This window comes from Diprion similis, chromosome 6 (genome assembly GCF_021155765.1).
Source record: "Diprion similis isolate iyDipSimi1 chromosome 6, iyDipSimi1.1, whole genome shotgun sequence".
NCBI classification, from domain to species: Eukaryota; Metazoa; Arthropoda; class Insecta; order Hymenoptera; family Diprionidae; genus Diprion; species Diprion similis.
The window spans coordinates 10,557,952-10,574,018 of record NC_060110.1 but is presented as its reverse complement, the minus strand read 5'-3'; the positions used below and the strand labels follow the sequence as shown (position 1 = coordinate 10,574,018).

Below are 16,067 nucleotides of genomic sequence, written 5' to 3'. Positions count from 1 at the left end.
TTAACCAAAGTCCATAGCGGCATCGGTTCAAAATTTAGATCGTCCTTTTCAGTTTGTGTCACGTGATTTGTGCGGTGATTTTGTAAAGAAAGTTACATTCGATAATTGATGAAATTCTGACATCCTCGCGAAATATAGCAATAATATCATAGATATAAAAGGATAATTAATAGAATAATCGTAGACGTGTGGTTCGAGGTAAAAATTACCCATTGAAACAACAACAGCCGGGAATATCGAAGGTGAGTTTCATGTCTCGAGTTTTCATTGTTTCTTTACACCGTTACCGTTTCTTGTTTCATTGCGTGTGTGTCGTTTTTTTTTTTTTTTTAATCTTTGTTCGCTGATTAATGGTAAGTGCGTAGTGTGTCGCCAGAAAGTTTATTCAGTCCTTTCGGGCAGCCAGCTATAGCACAAAACGTACGAGTGAACTTGGAATCGAGTGTTATTACGGTATGCAATTTATCTAGCTCTCTCAAGTTTGTTGAATAGATTATTGACAGATCGAGAGTGAGATTACGCTCCGCGTTTTGCGACGAGAAAATGCCCGGATCATCTTTCGTACGGTTTCCTGTCTTACTTACTGATAAAACGGATTTTGCAAAATGTAACTTTCGTTCGAGTTCACGTCTCTGATTTCGGATCTCGGATCGATGTCGCATGTGAACACACATGTTCGTAAAATGTAACTAGCACATTTATTATCGCGTGGTCTATTATAGTATTGTTCCTTGTGTATAAAAAAACAAGTTTCTTGGAACGTTAGCCGATAGGAAGACTCGACCACTGATATATTCAAGGGTGCTTTGTTTTTTATGTGTTTCCCCTGATTACAGGAATAAACTGCAGCAAGATTGACTGAGGTTATACGTGAATATTTAAATCCAGTAATCCTAGCAATCAATGTTGGAAAACAGAATGCAGATGCTGAACTTTCACAATCTCGTGGAAGAACGAAAAACAGATACTTCCACTTTTAGGTATTTGTCTTTTACTTTTAGTTAAAATTTATTGCTATACAGCCCTTGATTACATTGTAGAAGAATATAAAAAATTTTCTATGGTGCATGGATTCATATGGAAAATAAAAGACTGAAAAAAAAATTGTTATATGCTACCTGATTACAGAGGCAGACTACATCGCAGCGCTATAGACCACACTGAGCAATGATCTAAACTAGGTAAGCCGATCAATCGATCTCTGAGAAGCAAGTGGAGAGCAAACCAACCACTGCAGTGAAAAAGTTGAAAGGTATGTGATTGATGATTTTTAATTACATCGTTGCTTTGTTCGGAAATGATTTTAGCAATCAAACGACTGATACTGAATGCTGCCCACTAACTATATACATTCGTTCATTAATTGTGCTTATTTGATGCGCCATTTATTATTTGTTTGCCCAGTTCATTTATTAATACAACAACAATATGGAGAAAAAAAAATAACATATTCTGACACAGACAATCTGAAGTGAACTAAAATTTGGTCCAAGTATATTGCGTGAGTAATATTCTGTTATATTCTTATTGCACCATGAAAAGTGCATCACTTCACCATCTCCATTCAATCAAAGATTTTAAAAAATGCGGTTTGATTCTACAAAAATCAATTCTATAGATTAAGTGTCTTATAGAATATGTTCTCCAAATTCGTTTCTACAGAACATTTTTCTATTGTTTCATCTAAAATTGTTTTAGAGAATATTTTTCCAAACAATATCTTTCTACAGAATAGTTTACACTTAGGACACACATTACACTCATCTGAAAACTACCGCTTTTTATCGATGATAACTATGCTTTGTTATAGGGGTTTGAAAAGCTTGAAGAACCAGCTTCAAGGTTCTATGCATGAATTTGAAAAATATTAAACAGTTTACGAGTATTTTCACTTTTCACGAAAAGTCGGAATTTCATGTACTAAAGATGAAAAACTAGGTGTTATACATCCAGACCTTCAAAACTGAGTATCAACGAATAATACTAGCCCTAAATTGAAAGCATACAAATTTTGTTCATCATTTATTCATGCTGCAATAACAGGCTTCTGATTTGTTCTGTTTCGACCACTACACTGGCACTTCGCTATGGTTAATGTCTCTCTGTATTACCGACTGGTTTCGCGACGCACACGGTAAGGTGCCGATCGGTAATCGACACCCATACTTACCGTCCAGGATTTCTTGAGAACTAGTTTCATAAATCTATTTCGTGCTAGGAGGCGCTACCAAATTAGGCACACTGTTCTCTGAAGCTCCTTTAGCAGACGCCAGTGTTGGCCCTCTACATCGAGATTGGGAATAGCGAAAGATATTTTCTAGGCATTTCTAAGAGTTGGCAATGGCTCCGGCAGCTCGTGTCCATCCCTTGATCTTCCGCAGACTGATTTTTGGCAACAATGAGGTCAGGAGAAACCTCAGTTTTCGCAAAGTTAAGCAAGTTTGTCAAACGTTATTGGGCAGGAATCCGGTGCATCCTCCATATCACCACATCTGTCAAGTTGGCGACCCTGTGTTGAGGGCGTGCGCGTCGCCGGTCGATCCGGAAATCATCACGGAAAAAGTATTTCAAAAGGTACAAAATTTCAAAAGTTGACGACGTTTCATCTTACGGTCAGAAATTTCTCATAATTTACAATTAGTCGATAAAGATATTAGACATAGTAGACTTTTACTGCATTTCTCCAGATTTACCAGGCTGGAATTGAAAATTTTCAATTGTTTCTTACGAGAATCTCCTTGCGTGTTATGAAGTTTTTTTTTAAAAACTTACACTTCAGTAAAATCCTGAAAACTACAATTCTCGAGTACAGATCTGTTTGTAAAGAACTAGGTCATATTTTGAAATAGTATTTTCAGATCTATCGAAAGTATTTTTTACCTACTTACATAATGAATTCTTTTCGTGGATCATTTTTCAGTTCTAATTATTGTTGGAATTTTACTGAAAATGATGTCAATTTGCTACTATCGAAATATCAGGTTTAAAGAGCTTATAAATATTGAGTGAATGTTTACAATACAAGCACGCTTCAAAGTTTGCTTCGTGCTTTAAAAACAAATGTGTCGGTAGTTTGTATCTGCTGAATATTTGATGAAAAGAAATATATACTTATATCTATAAAACTAATTCAAAATATGTATTTGAAGACAAAGATTACCGTAATGATAATGGCATATTTCACTTTTGCTGGATCGTTAAAAAAACTTGTGAATATCGCTCAAATTTCAGTTGCTGGATCATATGAAAGTCGTAATGAGACATTACCACGCTGCAGGCTTGGCAGCGCCTCAAGTCGGAGTTTCTTTGCAAATTTTTATCGCTGAGGTGACAAAAAAGCAATTAGAAGCGTACGATGCGGATACCATAAGAGTACGCGAAATGAAACCCTTTCCGCTTCAAGTGTTTATCAACCCAACTTTGAAAGTCCGTGATTATTCGGTACTGAAGTTTCCAGAGGGGTGTGAAAGTATTCGCGGTTTTGACGCGGAGGTTCCGAGGTCCAGAGCTGTTACAGTTTCGGGTCTCGATGCCACTGGCAAACCTTCTACCTGGGAAGCGACGGGATGGGCTGCTAGGATCGCCCAACACGAGATGGACCATCTAGGAGTATGCGTCACATTTACTTTGTCAAATTTCGTTACGAGTACTTAGTCTTTATCGACCGCGTTAAATGTCTCTTAGAGTAAACTAGCAATTGCAGGAGTGCATGTTTCTAGCGTTACTCTAGTATGGACGAAAAAATTCTTTGAACATTTTACGTAATAATATTGTATAGGCTTTGATAATAGTTGAAATAACTGGCAGTTTACTCGGTCGGTAAAAGTTGACTATTATCATGCTCCTAACGTTTCGTTTTCAAGCGAGATCCTATTTTTCTTTGAAATTGTTAATTCTTTTAACCTTGAGTCTCGTTTTATTGTTCCTAACAATAAGAATTGAGATTCTCAGATAAATCATGCGTCATATATTTTTTCCAGGGTGCGTTATACGTAGATAAAATGGACCCGTCTACTTTTACCTGTACCGCATGGCAGAAAATAAATGAAAATTGCGGTAGAATAGAATTGCGATACTACAATAGGAAAATGTAGAAGACAGAGTATTATTTGCCGTGTTTCTGAAACATGAGTCACACTTGAAACTTGACTTTGGTACGATCAAATTGTATTAAAGTTGAGCTGATTAAAGTCTCAGAAGGCAGAAGTAAAAAAATCATAGTTTCATTTAAATTATCTACCAATGTAACTCCAAAGTGATTGACAAATAAGGTATTTTAATTTACGCAGGTGTTGAACAGTCTGTGATTACAGTCACCATTATATTTTTTCCGTCAATTAAACTATTGCGACGAAACTTAAGTATAAATATATTACATTAGTTGGTGGATTTAAAAAATAAGATATTTTATTGATGCATCTTCCAGGATACAGTCATACAGAACACGATATTTGATTACAATGAGATGTACAACTTACAGTAGATAGTCAGGTTTATAATACTATGACAGGTTATACAAATTCAAATCATACCGTGGCATTAATAGTTTTCAAAAGGGTAAGAACGTGTTGTGCTGAAATTTTAATCTTGCCATTCTCTTAGAAGTTATACTTATTTTTTGTTTTTGCAGTCTTACAAGACTAATTTCAATCTTCACATCATATATTTCTTCGTTAGATTTTATTTTTTTTGTTTTTATTTTTAACAGTTCTATGAGGAATACGATACCAGATAATCATCAAATCACGTAACAAATATATATATACTTACACGTGTATGGCTTTTATTCAACTATTTATACCCTTATACAAGGATATTGTTTTAGATATAGCGACGGTACATTTTTCTGTTGATATACTTATACTAAATTTGTGTGTATACAATTTGTTATACGCTTAAATTTATAATAAAGTAGGTTCGACATAATTACCGAATGCCAGCAGTCGGTTCGTCTTCTATCATCCATTCGAGATTAACGTTTATTTTTCTGTACAACTGGATCGAAATAATCAACTCGTTCCTTTCATCCATTTTATTATTGGTTTTCATTTTCCCGTTTATTTTTCCCCAACTTATTAGACTCTCTTTGTAAATCTTTGGATGCACGTATCTGTAGGTCTATCAAGAAATAATAAATTCGTATAAAAAACCGTTTGATTGCGGTGACTGTGTAGAATGACAAACTATGCATTAATTTATTTGTCTGATTGTGAGTAATTGTGTTTATCGAATGGATGATATGCTGTATAGAAACTCGATTGATTATTCTTTTAAATGATTACATACTGTTTATCCTGCGTATATTATATGCACCACTTAATTGTCGTATGTCATAGTTTAATCCTACGCTTACAATTGTATCTGTGAATTCATTTACTACAGACTAACAACATTTAGTTATTCATTTATGTATTTTTAATTTCATTTACACACTGAATTATTTATTAAAAAGCGTTTGGTTTTCCCAGAGTATTTTTACTCCGCAGTAATGGCTGAGAATTTGTATTGAAAATTTTACCAAATTCACTTTTATTTAAAGCCGTATACACATTCTATTGTACATGAAATTCTTTTACAACGGTTACGTAATATTTTCGGGCTACAAAAAATAAATGGACGTTGTATGCTATTTGTTAAACTGATTTTGGGTGGAAATCAAATTCATTATGCATTGGCCCTGGTTTCGTAAATTGTAATAACATATATAATACCGATCAGAGAATTAAAATCGAGCATTACTATACACAAAGTGTTGGTACTGCATTTTATACTTCTGTTTGCAAGTATCATACACATTATAATCACATTGACGACACCCATAAGATGTCACGACGTTCGGTAAAAGGTCTAAACTAAATCGGAGTCGTATGAAATTAGACAATAGTTGACGTCGACCTATGATATGTACAGTATTTTACAGTAGGTACGATTACACATATCTGAAAACAAAGCAAGTTTTTTGGTTTTTATATGGTTTTACAATTTCATGAATTCATTCCTGCACTCGCTAAAAGTAAAGTCAATTCAAAGTATTCATATTAGACCTTAGTCGATGCTGCCATCTAGAATCGCATTGAAATTCGCGGCTCTGCTTTGAATTTAGCTGTCGATACATGTAGAGTATAACAACAGTGATTCCCCTTTCTCAATTATTTTGCAAAAGTATTATACACAGACTACGACTTAACAAGTACCATGCATTAATCGTTGAAAAGTATACTAGTACATATTCCTATTTCTAACGGCAATTTTATTTTATTTTCTCTCTTTGAAAATTAATTAAAAAAACAGATGCTTGATTTTCTATTAAAAATTACTAAAATGTAGCATGTAATATATATATACATATATATCTACGTAGATCATTGGTCCAATAGTCTTTGTATATGGAATTATCATCATTGTCATTATAATCATCATCATCATCATCATTATCATTATTATTATTAATATTAATATTCTCTTCATAGTCATAATTTTACCTAAAACTTTGAAGAATTTTCTTTCATTTTATAACAGCTTTTGCTAGTGATGAAAGTCTGCAATACACAAGATATACAAGTATAATGTGTGAAGATCTCGGTTTAAATTCAGCTTTCAATGTAATTCAAAGTATGTCATCACGTCTATTCAAACATGGAAGTTTCAAAACGCTTTTGTCTCAAAATTCAATTGTTCGAATACGTCGCGTGTAACTGAGGTTATAAGATTAGTCACAAGAATTGCATGGACAGTAAAGTCTGAACTTTTCAAGCATTCATAATGTGTATAGGCATACATTATACCTATGCATATACGAGTATTTGAGAATCATTAAATGCGCTTGAGTTTAGACGAAACGTGTAATTCCACCGATCTCTCAATTTGGCTAATATTGAAAATCTGTAATCATTCAATTGAAATTGCTTGGGATACTCATCTGCGCAGATCGAGCGTGATTGACGATGTCAGAATCATTTTCGTAATAATTATCTGCTAATTATATAAAGCTTTTCCCCGATTGCAATTCGCGTAGCTTAATTTCATTCGTTCTCAACTTCGCAGACCATTTTATCCTTCAAATGAATTTCAAAGCGGTGTTGTATTCATCTTAACGATACAATGATCGTGTAACGATTACATTTATCGAACTCCGTTAATCAGTGATGAATAAACTTTGGATACAGTACAGCTTTGGAATTGCAAATTTTTCATGTGACGAGTAGAGGAACTTCGATTTGCAAAATGCTTAAAGAGCCAAGTAATTTTTTTCTTCTTTCTCTACTTTTCCCCCTAAAAATTGGCATCGATTCGTGCACGATAGAAAGTGGCGACTGCGCGCAAAGTTTTACTTTCAAATCCAAGTGTGAACTCGGTTTTGCTGAAGTTGTTGGGAAGAGTCTTGCTCTTGTCAGGATACGTGTCCCCGGTTCTGCGAGGTTCTCCACCTCTTTCCGTGACCCCGGTGGTGGACGGGAAATCTCGTCCCGGCACCGTTTCCACCGGCAATGCATCGGCTCGACTGAAGATGGAGAGGAATTCGCACTGTACCTGTTTTTTTTTTCAATTAAGAAAACACATGATCAGTTTAATTCAGTCTTCCATAATCAGTAGTAAGCAAGTGCACTCATGGGTATAGAAGTTTTCGTAAAATTATGTTAATCAATCATGGAAGGATCAGAGTATTTATTGTGCGGGATTATGCATCGGTAAATTAAAATCTCCCCTCGGTTCTAGCGCGTCACATTTTACGAAGTAAATACTTTACATGGACCACCCTTGTTTTTGAAAGTTAATTATTTTTCACCCAGTTATTCTTCAGCTTAGTAACTGAAAGCGAATAATTAATAATTATTAATTACTTCTTTCAAGCAGCAAATTGCTTTTCCACATTGATTTTTTTCAAATATCATAGCCTATGTTTACCTACTCCTGCAGACATGAGGCAGACATTGGTGCAAGTTTCGTGCAAATTGGTCGGATAATTTTTGCGTTTATTAAAAACAAATGGGAAAACAATTGAGGCAACGTAAAAATGTAAAACGAAGTAGGTAGTGTAGATGTGAATAGAGGTTTCAGTGATGCTTAGTAACCTTTTTCTTTGGAAACATTGAATGCAAGTTTTGCATAAGACGAATTAAACTGTTGCAAATTTTAAATAATCATATATTGTACGCGAGAAGTAATGAAAATTGTACTGCGTTAAGCCATGTTTCTTCAATTTGAGTAAACATAAAATTACTTCATATATAGAATCAAAGAGTCACGGCTTAAGGAAGACTTTTCGCAGTGCCGTAACGCGAACTTTGCCAGATGACGCCTCAAGTCGCCTTATGAAAAATAAGTCATACACATTGATATGTGTGTGTATTTAGTTTTCCCTTTGAAACTTTTGAGTGGGCAAAAACTTTGGTGGAAAAGTATCTGAAAGTTCAGGAATCAGGGTTTGAATGAACTGCGTGTAAAAGTTTTTGATCCGTCGGGCGAAGACATCGGAAATACGAATGTGTCTAACTTTATTTCGTTTTTTTCTAACTCGCGATAAATTGAAGCGTAAGTTCACATCAATGATCAATAATGTCCACAAATTACGGTCATGATCATACACATTATAAAATCTGATTGAACAGAACACTCGATTGAATATCTTGGATGGTTATGTGACGTAAATTTGTCGAATGTTCAATTTTATTTGCAATGGTATTGCATTGCTCTGGGTTACTGCTAAAAGATTAAATTACGAGATATGAAAAAAAATGATAAAACTAAATGATCACTTTTCTTCGTAGGCAATTCATCTTTTCACCCGCAATCAATGAACCAACTTCATCAATAGTTGCAGTTCATTTACAATACCTGCAATTAGAGTTATCGTTTTTAACTCGTCTTCGAATATTGAGTATTTGATATATCCTGAATTTATGGGAGAGATTATATGACAAGAAGAAAATGTAAGCGTGAAAAAAAGGATTCGTGATACGCGTGACATGAAATGAAATAACGAAGAAAGCAACACGATGATACGATCACGTGTAAATTTAGATGTTTGTCGAATTAACTTACACCAGCAAAGGTTGGATACCTACTTCTATGAAAAATGCTTTGTCTAGACTATGAGAGAATGCAGATAAACGGTAATACAATACCGTTTATAATTGCTGCCTGTAAAGTGGACAAATTGTCGTTAAAAGTTGAACCCGCAGGTAGGTAATCGCTCTTTGGGTTACGCTGGCAGCGCCGAGCAGATAACGAATTTAACAATTGGTAAATGGTGTAGTTATACGGCGAAACGTGTTCTCCCGTAAAACAAACCGTGTTTATCCTCTTCTATGTACAACTATGTATGCACTTTACTGCTGGAAAAACAGTTTCGCTATATAAACCTGCTAGCGGTTTTTGCACTGACAAAGAGAGAAATCTACACCGAAGCTGACACACCGACGTCCATTTGGAAACCGGTGTAAATGTTATTTTTCAATGGTTTATTTCACATACGTTTATGAGACGTTATGTTGCTCACGGAAAAATTTCATTACCCTTCAAAGCTATAAATAAATCATTTATTACGGTATCGTAAACTTGTGTCCGTTAACATCAATCGGGATTCCAATCGAAATTGTTTAGGAGAAATTGTGTGATTATAGATGTTTATTTGTCCGTGGAAATAATTATGTCGGTTGTCAATTTTATAATATCACGTAAAAAAATCATTGTCTCAAAATTTAGGAGGTAGTATGACTTTACAGAGAAATGTATAGTTGAAGTTAGGCGCTTCCGATTGACGAAATAATCATCTCAACCCAGTTTAGTGTCGCAATTACCAATTAGCAGCAAAATAAATATAATTATTTATATTTCTATATTTTAAAGTAGTTTTTTCGAAATTGAATTGAAGTGAAAACTAAAATATAATATGCGGGGAAATAAATATTGTTGAAAACATTAGACAAATAGGAACAATCTGCTCAAAGATTTTGTATTAAAAAAAAAAAATACTGGAAACTTCTGTGATCGGTTTATTATTATGAATTGTATATTACCAAAAATTTTACTGATGGAATTTTGCAAATTAGGATTTTTAATACCGAATCAGAAAAATTTATCAGGAATAGTTCAATTATTTTTGCTTGTCTTTTTCCGCGAAACTTTTTTCACCGAACTATTTCCCGTAGGGTCAAATAGGAATTTTCCTAGATTTGCTTTCATTTAATTCGTGGTGAATATGAAGAAAGCACAGAGCTGACGGATTCGACTGGACAGTGGGAAAGAATTAACAGCGTGTGAGGTGGAAGCAGGCAAGGGGGTGATAACAAAAAATAAGGGAAAAGACGGTGGTAAAACCGGCATAGCTACAAACCTGTGTGAAACAATAAGAAAATCCAAAATCGATGAACAGAAAAACGAAATCTAGATGACTGTGAACTGATTGGGAATTGGGTTGCGAAGGCGAAGGGCGGCTTCTTCTGCCGTGTTTTCATTTGCGACATCGAAGTTGAATTCAATGTTGAAATCGAGACGGGATTCGTTTCGAGTACTTGACGAAGTCGAGTAAGGTCTCTCGCACGAAGACGCACGGTGAAGACGTACCGTTCCGTGAAATTCTTGCATTACCATCCGGACTTCCGGTACAGCTGTAGCGTGACGTCACTGCTTCAGATCGCGACAAGGTCGGCTCGGGGGCGATTCGCACCCACGGGCACCAGGAGAAAAACTGGGCGAAACCTCGGCGAAATCTGGAATGCAGATATATCTCAGAGTCTGAGGATGCGATTTGTGTTTTTTCAACTTCCCGTTTCACTGTTTCCAGAGGAAAGAGGAAGTTTCAATAGTCATGCCGAAAATGAAAAGTTTAGTTTTCAATAGATCTCGATGTTTCAGGGTATGGATAATAATTTTCCACCATTTTCGACGGACTTCTGTGAGTGTAATGTACGTATGTACATATGTGATCAATTTTTTTTTTTTTGTATTTGTAGTTAAAAATTCGAATTGGATATTATTCTTTTTTTTCTCTATAAACTTGGAACCTGTAGTGTGGGAATGGGAAGTTCGAGGGTTGACTCGCGACCAGTCTAAAAAGCCGCTTGTTGCTATTTCTTTTTTCCCTGAATAATTTCATTTTTTACGGTTACCTAATAAAAAATTTTCTGGTGGAATGGGTGTCGTAATAATAACGGTTCAAGTACTTTTGGAATTGCCAGAAAATGTGATACAAGTACCGATTCGGTGTAAGTGTAGTTGTAAATACTACAGTTTTTGTTTATTGCAATATTTATATGTTTGTTTAGTCTATTGCATTTTTGCAGTTTAATAAAGTCCGAACATTAATTCATGGTGCGCCAATATCAGATTACCGCAATAGTTACAAGAAAATATTGAACAATTGACCATTATCAAAAATATTTTGATATTTTGCATAAAAAAATAATATTCTTCCATTTTGCAGGTGTCCAAAATTTCTTCTTAATTATGCAAACTAGGTGATTGGTAACACCTTGATTAATCGTTAATGCTTGGTGTCATCGTGAGCTGAGATTTTTTGTTCACAAATTACTGAGGAAAAAAGCTTGTGCGCTCTGATAAGAACATCCAAGAATATTAAAAAACTAAAAATCAAGAGCACGATTAACTTATCTCATAATTGTGACGATGATTAATTTCATTGTGTACAATTAAGAGTTAGAGCCAACTAAATTGTACCAAAGAAATTAGAAGCAGTACCTGATCTTCAACTTTTAGAACACATGAAGAATTGGTAAAAAAATCTTTCCCACAGCAAATCGATCACTTGAATAGTTCACTGATCATTTCACTAATTACTACGCATTGTTGGCTGATTTTAAGTATAAACGTGAGTGTAAAAGTCTCTGCAAAATGTGAAGACGTACTAAAATTTTTGAAAAAAGTGGTGATTAAAAACCGTCAAAGTGAAGGATGCTGACTGACGGCAATTGTGTTTTTCTCAATGAAATCAAAAACCATAACAGCGGCCATTGTAGGCGGTCTAAATTAAGCCGCGAAGCTTGACATATAACTTTGTGCGTAGGAAAGGAATTTTTTTTTTCCAGATATTACGGTACCTACTCTATATATTGGAAATAAAGTACTTCTTTCAATCTGTTGGGCAGTAAAACTGAACGCTCTCTTAACCTCTTTAAATTTTGTCGTAAATGTGACTCGGGAAATCAATGGAGCCTAATATTGGGGAGGGCTTACATTTTATCGGTTCGCTAAGCCCGTTGGGTTTTGGGTAACCCTAGAGAAGAAGCTGCGGAGGTAGACGACCCACAATAAATTGAAAAGATTTAAACTTCACTCGATAGTTCGTTAAAATATAGCAAATATTCTCGATTAATTACGATATTATATATATTCGGCGCGTTCACCGTCTTAAAATTGTTTCACGTTTCGTTCTCCATCACTCTTGTATCAAAATAATACCTTTCATTTTATCGAAGATTTGGAAGACGTTTCATCGGAGTTTTATAACGTTATATCATAATAGAGACCGCCTTTGTTTGGAGACATTTTCGAACGTGAAATTGACGTTTCCTCTGTATTGTTATTTAATAAGAGTACGATATGGTATTTTAACGTTACACGATTTTTCAAACATTGACGCATACCTAACGATATATCAAATTATTGAGACACTTTTTGTAATCGTTAGAATCGAATTTTTTCTTAGAGTTAGAAAAAATCATTAAATTTGTTAATAATGTCAGTTTGTTTTATAATGTAGATACTTAATTATATTAAAAAGTCTGAGCCTGTTAAATGTCAGTTGTATTACACTACATCCACTGGTACACGTGCCTCAAGGCTCTGAAAGTTTTTAATGGAAAATACATGTAGTGTTTATAACCAGTTACTTCGTTTTTTTTTATATACTTTGGTACAAATTAAAGGAACGTTTTGAAACTTGGCAGAGTTGTTGCTTATAATGACAGGAAAAAACTTTGAAAAAACAAAGTAAGTGGTTATAAAAACTAGATGTATTTTCCATCTAACAAGTAAGACTTTCGGAGCTTTGAGGCACGTGTTCCAGTTGCCGCAGCGGCTTGAAACTTGACACAGGCTTTTATGAATGAGTTGGACCAGATCTGCGGCGAAGGGGGGGGGGGGGGGGGGCAATGAAAATTTGTCTGGCTCTCAAATAAGGACCACCCTAATATATATATTATACGCACCGCGAATTCATCCAGCAATATATAATGGGGTTGTACATGCTGTTCGACATGGCTAGCCAGTAGATCGCTAGGAAGACCTCCTGAATGTAGGGCTCGTTTGTGATGTCCGGTAAATAGGAAGTCACTATGAAATAAACGTGGAAGGGCAGCCAGCAGACGGCGAATATCATCACGACCACGATCATCATTTTGACCACCTGAAACAGTGCGGGAATTTTTATTTAGACAGGAATAGATCCATTACGGATAGACGAATTGAACGGATGCGAGCATTACGGTGAAGATGTGCAGATTTAGCGCTATTTTGTATTTTTACGTCAGGCGAACGGAGGTCAGAAGCTGGAGAGAATTTATCAGCCGCCGAAATATTGTTCGAGCTGAAAGATTCATTAGGTCTTTGCGTGAAGCAATTTCGTATACGTGTTGAACAGAAAAACCAAAAAGTAATAATAATATAATCAAATACCTACTGTTTTTTCTTTTTTCGATTAATCAAAAATTGACGAAAATATAGCAGGTTTAAAACTACAACAGTATGACGTTACTAATGCTAAACTATATCTAATTTATTATGAAATCAGTGAAATTCAATTTCTCGTAACATCCGAAATTATGTTTGAGGATGAAAGAGAAAAATACATGACATACGAACTAATTATTTTGTGTCTACTTGTGTGAGCATGTATCTTTTTTTTTTAATACAAAGACGCAATTTGATCGCCAGTGCCGAGACGTTGAAGCCTGCGAGCATCATTCAGCCTCGTCAACATGATGAATTTTGTCAAAATTTATGTAGTGGCTCGTTAGATACGCCTCCGGGCAACGTCTGAAAGATTTCTTACCACCAACCCGAGTAAACGATTCATATAAATTTCAATTTAAATTTTGGCAGGTGCCTCGCTTTCACCGCTCAAAGATTCGTTTATGTGCTGTCACCTCGGGCTTCCTGCACGCATAGCGTCGAAGCGCAACCGGGTGGAAAAATTAATATAACATCTTAGATCAGGTTCGTAAATCAATGTGTTGGAACTTTCACTAACCGACTCCAACTCGTGCCATAAAACAATTTTCATCTACGAAAACAAATCGCTCGGTACGTCGTATTTGCTGGATGAAAAAAGATTTCATCACCATACTTTTTATCAATTTTATCACGAGATTCTCGTACAATGAGTATTTATCAATTTGTTATTATATTAAGCTACGGAGATTGAGAAAAATATGTGGAGTTCGGATATCGATGCTTCGTTTCATATTGTTTAAAAATGGTTAAAAATCTAGTGGATTTGTTTGATGTTGCTCCGCGACGCTTCATTTTATCCAGAAGAATATTTTTTACGTATTCGATGTATGACGATTTTGTAATAAAATTAATAAAAAATATTTATTTTTGGCTAATCAATATTCTTGGGAAATGAATGAACTCGCTGACTAATTGAGTCACTTGAAATTTTTACCGCTATTCTCTTCTCCGAAATTCGAGGACCTGCCGACTTACTAAAGGGTAATTTCAAGCCTGAAAGGTCTTTTGAATCAACGATGTAATGTACACAAGGGGTGGTCGTGTTTGATCCGTTCGCAGAATTTCCCCGATAAAAGCTTCCCGTATTGTAAAGCGCGATATTGATTTTGATACGATCATAACTTTACATCAATTTTCATAACATTAATGGTCGATGGGCTCTTCGATGAAATTATTTAACTTTGGAAAATATTTTCTTTGCCTCAGAGATCCGTGCCATTGTTTTCATTTTTATATCATTTTTATATCATTTTTATCTTAATGATAAAATCCATCGTACTTGGTACGTTGAAATGGTGAATATTCCTCGGTGAGGGATTCCTATTGCAATACCAAAGCGTCAGACAGGGAGAAAAAGATTTGAAAAGAAATACAATTTTAGTCCACAGATTATCAAGAGAGACTAATCAACGAAAAAATTCACCGTTTAAAAGGAAGTGGCACTTCAACGACGGTAAAAGCACAGTGGACTTAGATGTTGTGTCGAATACCTCTTAATTTGACGATTACGATTACCAGATTATTCTCTTATTACAAACTGCTAATTATCTTTTATTATTCGAGTACTATGAACTAGATAACATGACAATTATCTCTCGACGGCAGATGACAAAGTATTTGGCGTTTAATGGAGATAATTAAATTCCGAAAGTGCGCGGAAGTTAGTTGGGGGTTGCGGAATGTTTCTTTCGAAAGTAGCCAATCCCGACTTGTACAAATTCTCGCTCGCGAATCTCGTTCATTTTTCCGGTGTTGGATATCGTGGTTAACGACCCGAGATGACATGTACAGGATCTCAACTGCCTGCAAGCTTATCTGACCAGATTTTAATCTGTAGAACCAAAAAAAAAAAAACGAGGAAAAACAGTTTTTGACAAAGTTGACATGTTTGAAGGGCTGAAAGCGTCAGGCGTGAATTTACATACTTTGATACGAGTGATCGGTACGATGTTATCACGAAATTACTCGGAAGGCAGCAAAAACAGCAGCCCTCGAGCAGTAGAAATATAGAATATAATAACATGTGTATTCAGGAGAAGAAGAAAAGACCCGGCTAAACCGCAGAGACGTGGTCGACTTCTTCATGTGGTACTTTTTCGTTTTTGCCTCTAATGATTAACGGCATCCACTTCATTCGAGTGTTCAGTCTACCCGCTAGTTGCCTCGAAAAGCCAAACCTTTTGAGCGTCCGATCAAGCAGCCTTTTCAGCTGCTATTACACTTTGTTGGATAAGAAGTCGACTCGTTGTAGCGAGACTGTTTCGGACAGAATTCAGGAGCCTAATCATCTGAAGCTGAAGTGTGTCCACGTGTAAACCGATCGTTACGCAATTTTCGACCTTGCGCAATAACGCTATTTTTCATGGTAAACAGCC

General features: G+C 35.4%; 2 protein-coding genes across 3 annotated transcripts in view; one reads left to right on the top strand and one right to left on the bottom strand.

The window, feature by feature from the left end:
• Nucleotides 1-2,248: 2,248 nt before the first annotated feature.
• LOC124407671 (peptide deformylase, mitochondrial-like) lies at nucleotides 2,249-4,806 on the top strand. The gene is made up of 3 exons (XM_046884061.1): nucleotides 2,249-2,574; nucleotides 3,232-3,609; nucleotides 3,981-4,806. The coding sequence occupies exons 1-3, from the start codon at nucleotides 2,341-2,343 to the stop codon at nucleotides 4,092-4,094; spliced, it is 726 nt and encodes a 241-aa protein (XP_046740017.1). The 5' UTR covers nucleotides 2,249-2,340; the 3' UTR covers nucleotides 4,095-4,806.
• Nucleotides 4,807-7,250: 2,444 nt separating this feature from the next.
• The window catches only part of LOC124407115 (tachykinin-like peptides receptor 99D), a 79,403-nt gene continuing 70,586 nt past the window's right edge, over nucleotides 7,251-16,067 (bottom strand). The window contains exons 4-6 of one of the 2 annotated variants that reach the window (XM_046882952.1): nucleotides 13,170-13,366; nucleotides 10,567-10,712; nucleotides 7,251-7,530 (exon numbers count right to left, since the gene is read on the bottom strand). In XM_046882952.1, coding sequence (XP_046738908.1) covers nucleotides 7,391-7,530; nucleotides 10,567-10,712; nucleotides 13,170-13,366 — 483 coding nt within the window. In that variant the 3' untranslated portion in view covers nucleotides 7,251-7,390. Of the gene's footprint in view, nucleotides 7,531-10,336; nucleotides 10,713-13,169; nucleotides 13,367-16,067 lie in introns of both variants that reach the window. The other variant, XR_006929289.1, reaches the window with a different exon arrangement.

Coding starts and splice junctions, on each gene's coding strand:
- LOC124407671 (XM_046884061.1), top strand. CDS start 2,341: ATGGCTCCGGCAGCTCGTGTCCATCCCTTGATCTTCCGCAGACTGATT. Junction 2,575..3,231: donor CGGAAAAAGTATTTCAAAAG/GTACAAAATTTC, acceptor CTCAAATTTCAG/TTGCTGGATCATATGAAAGT. Junction 3,610..3,980: donor ACGAGATGGACCATCTAGGA/GTATGCGTCACA, acceptor TATTTTTTCCAG/GGTGCGTTATACGTAGATAA.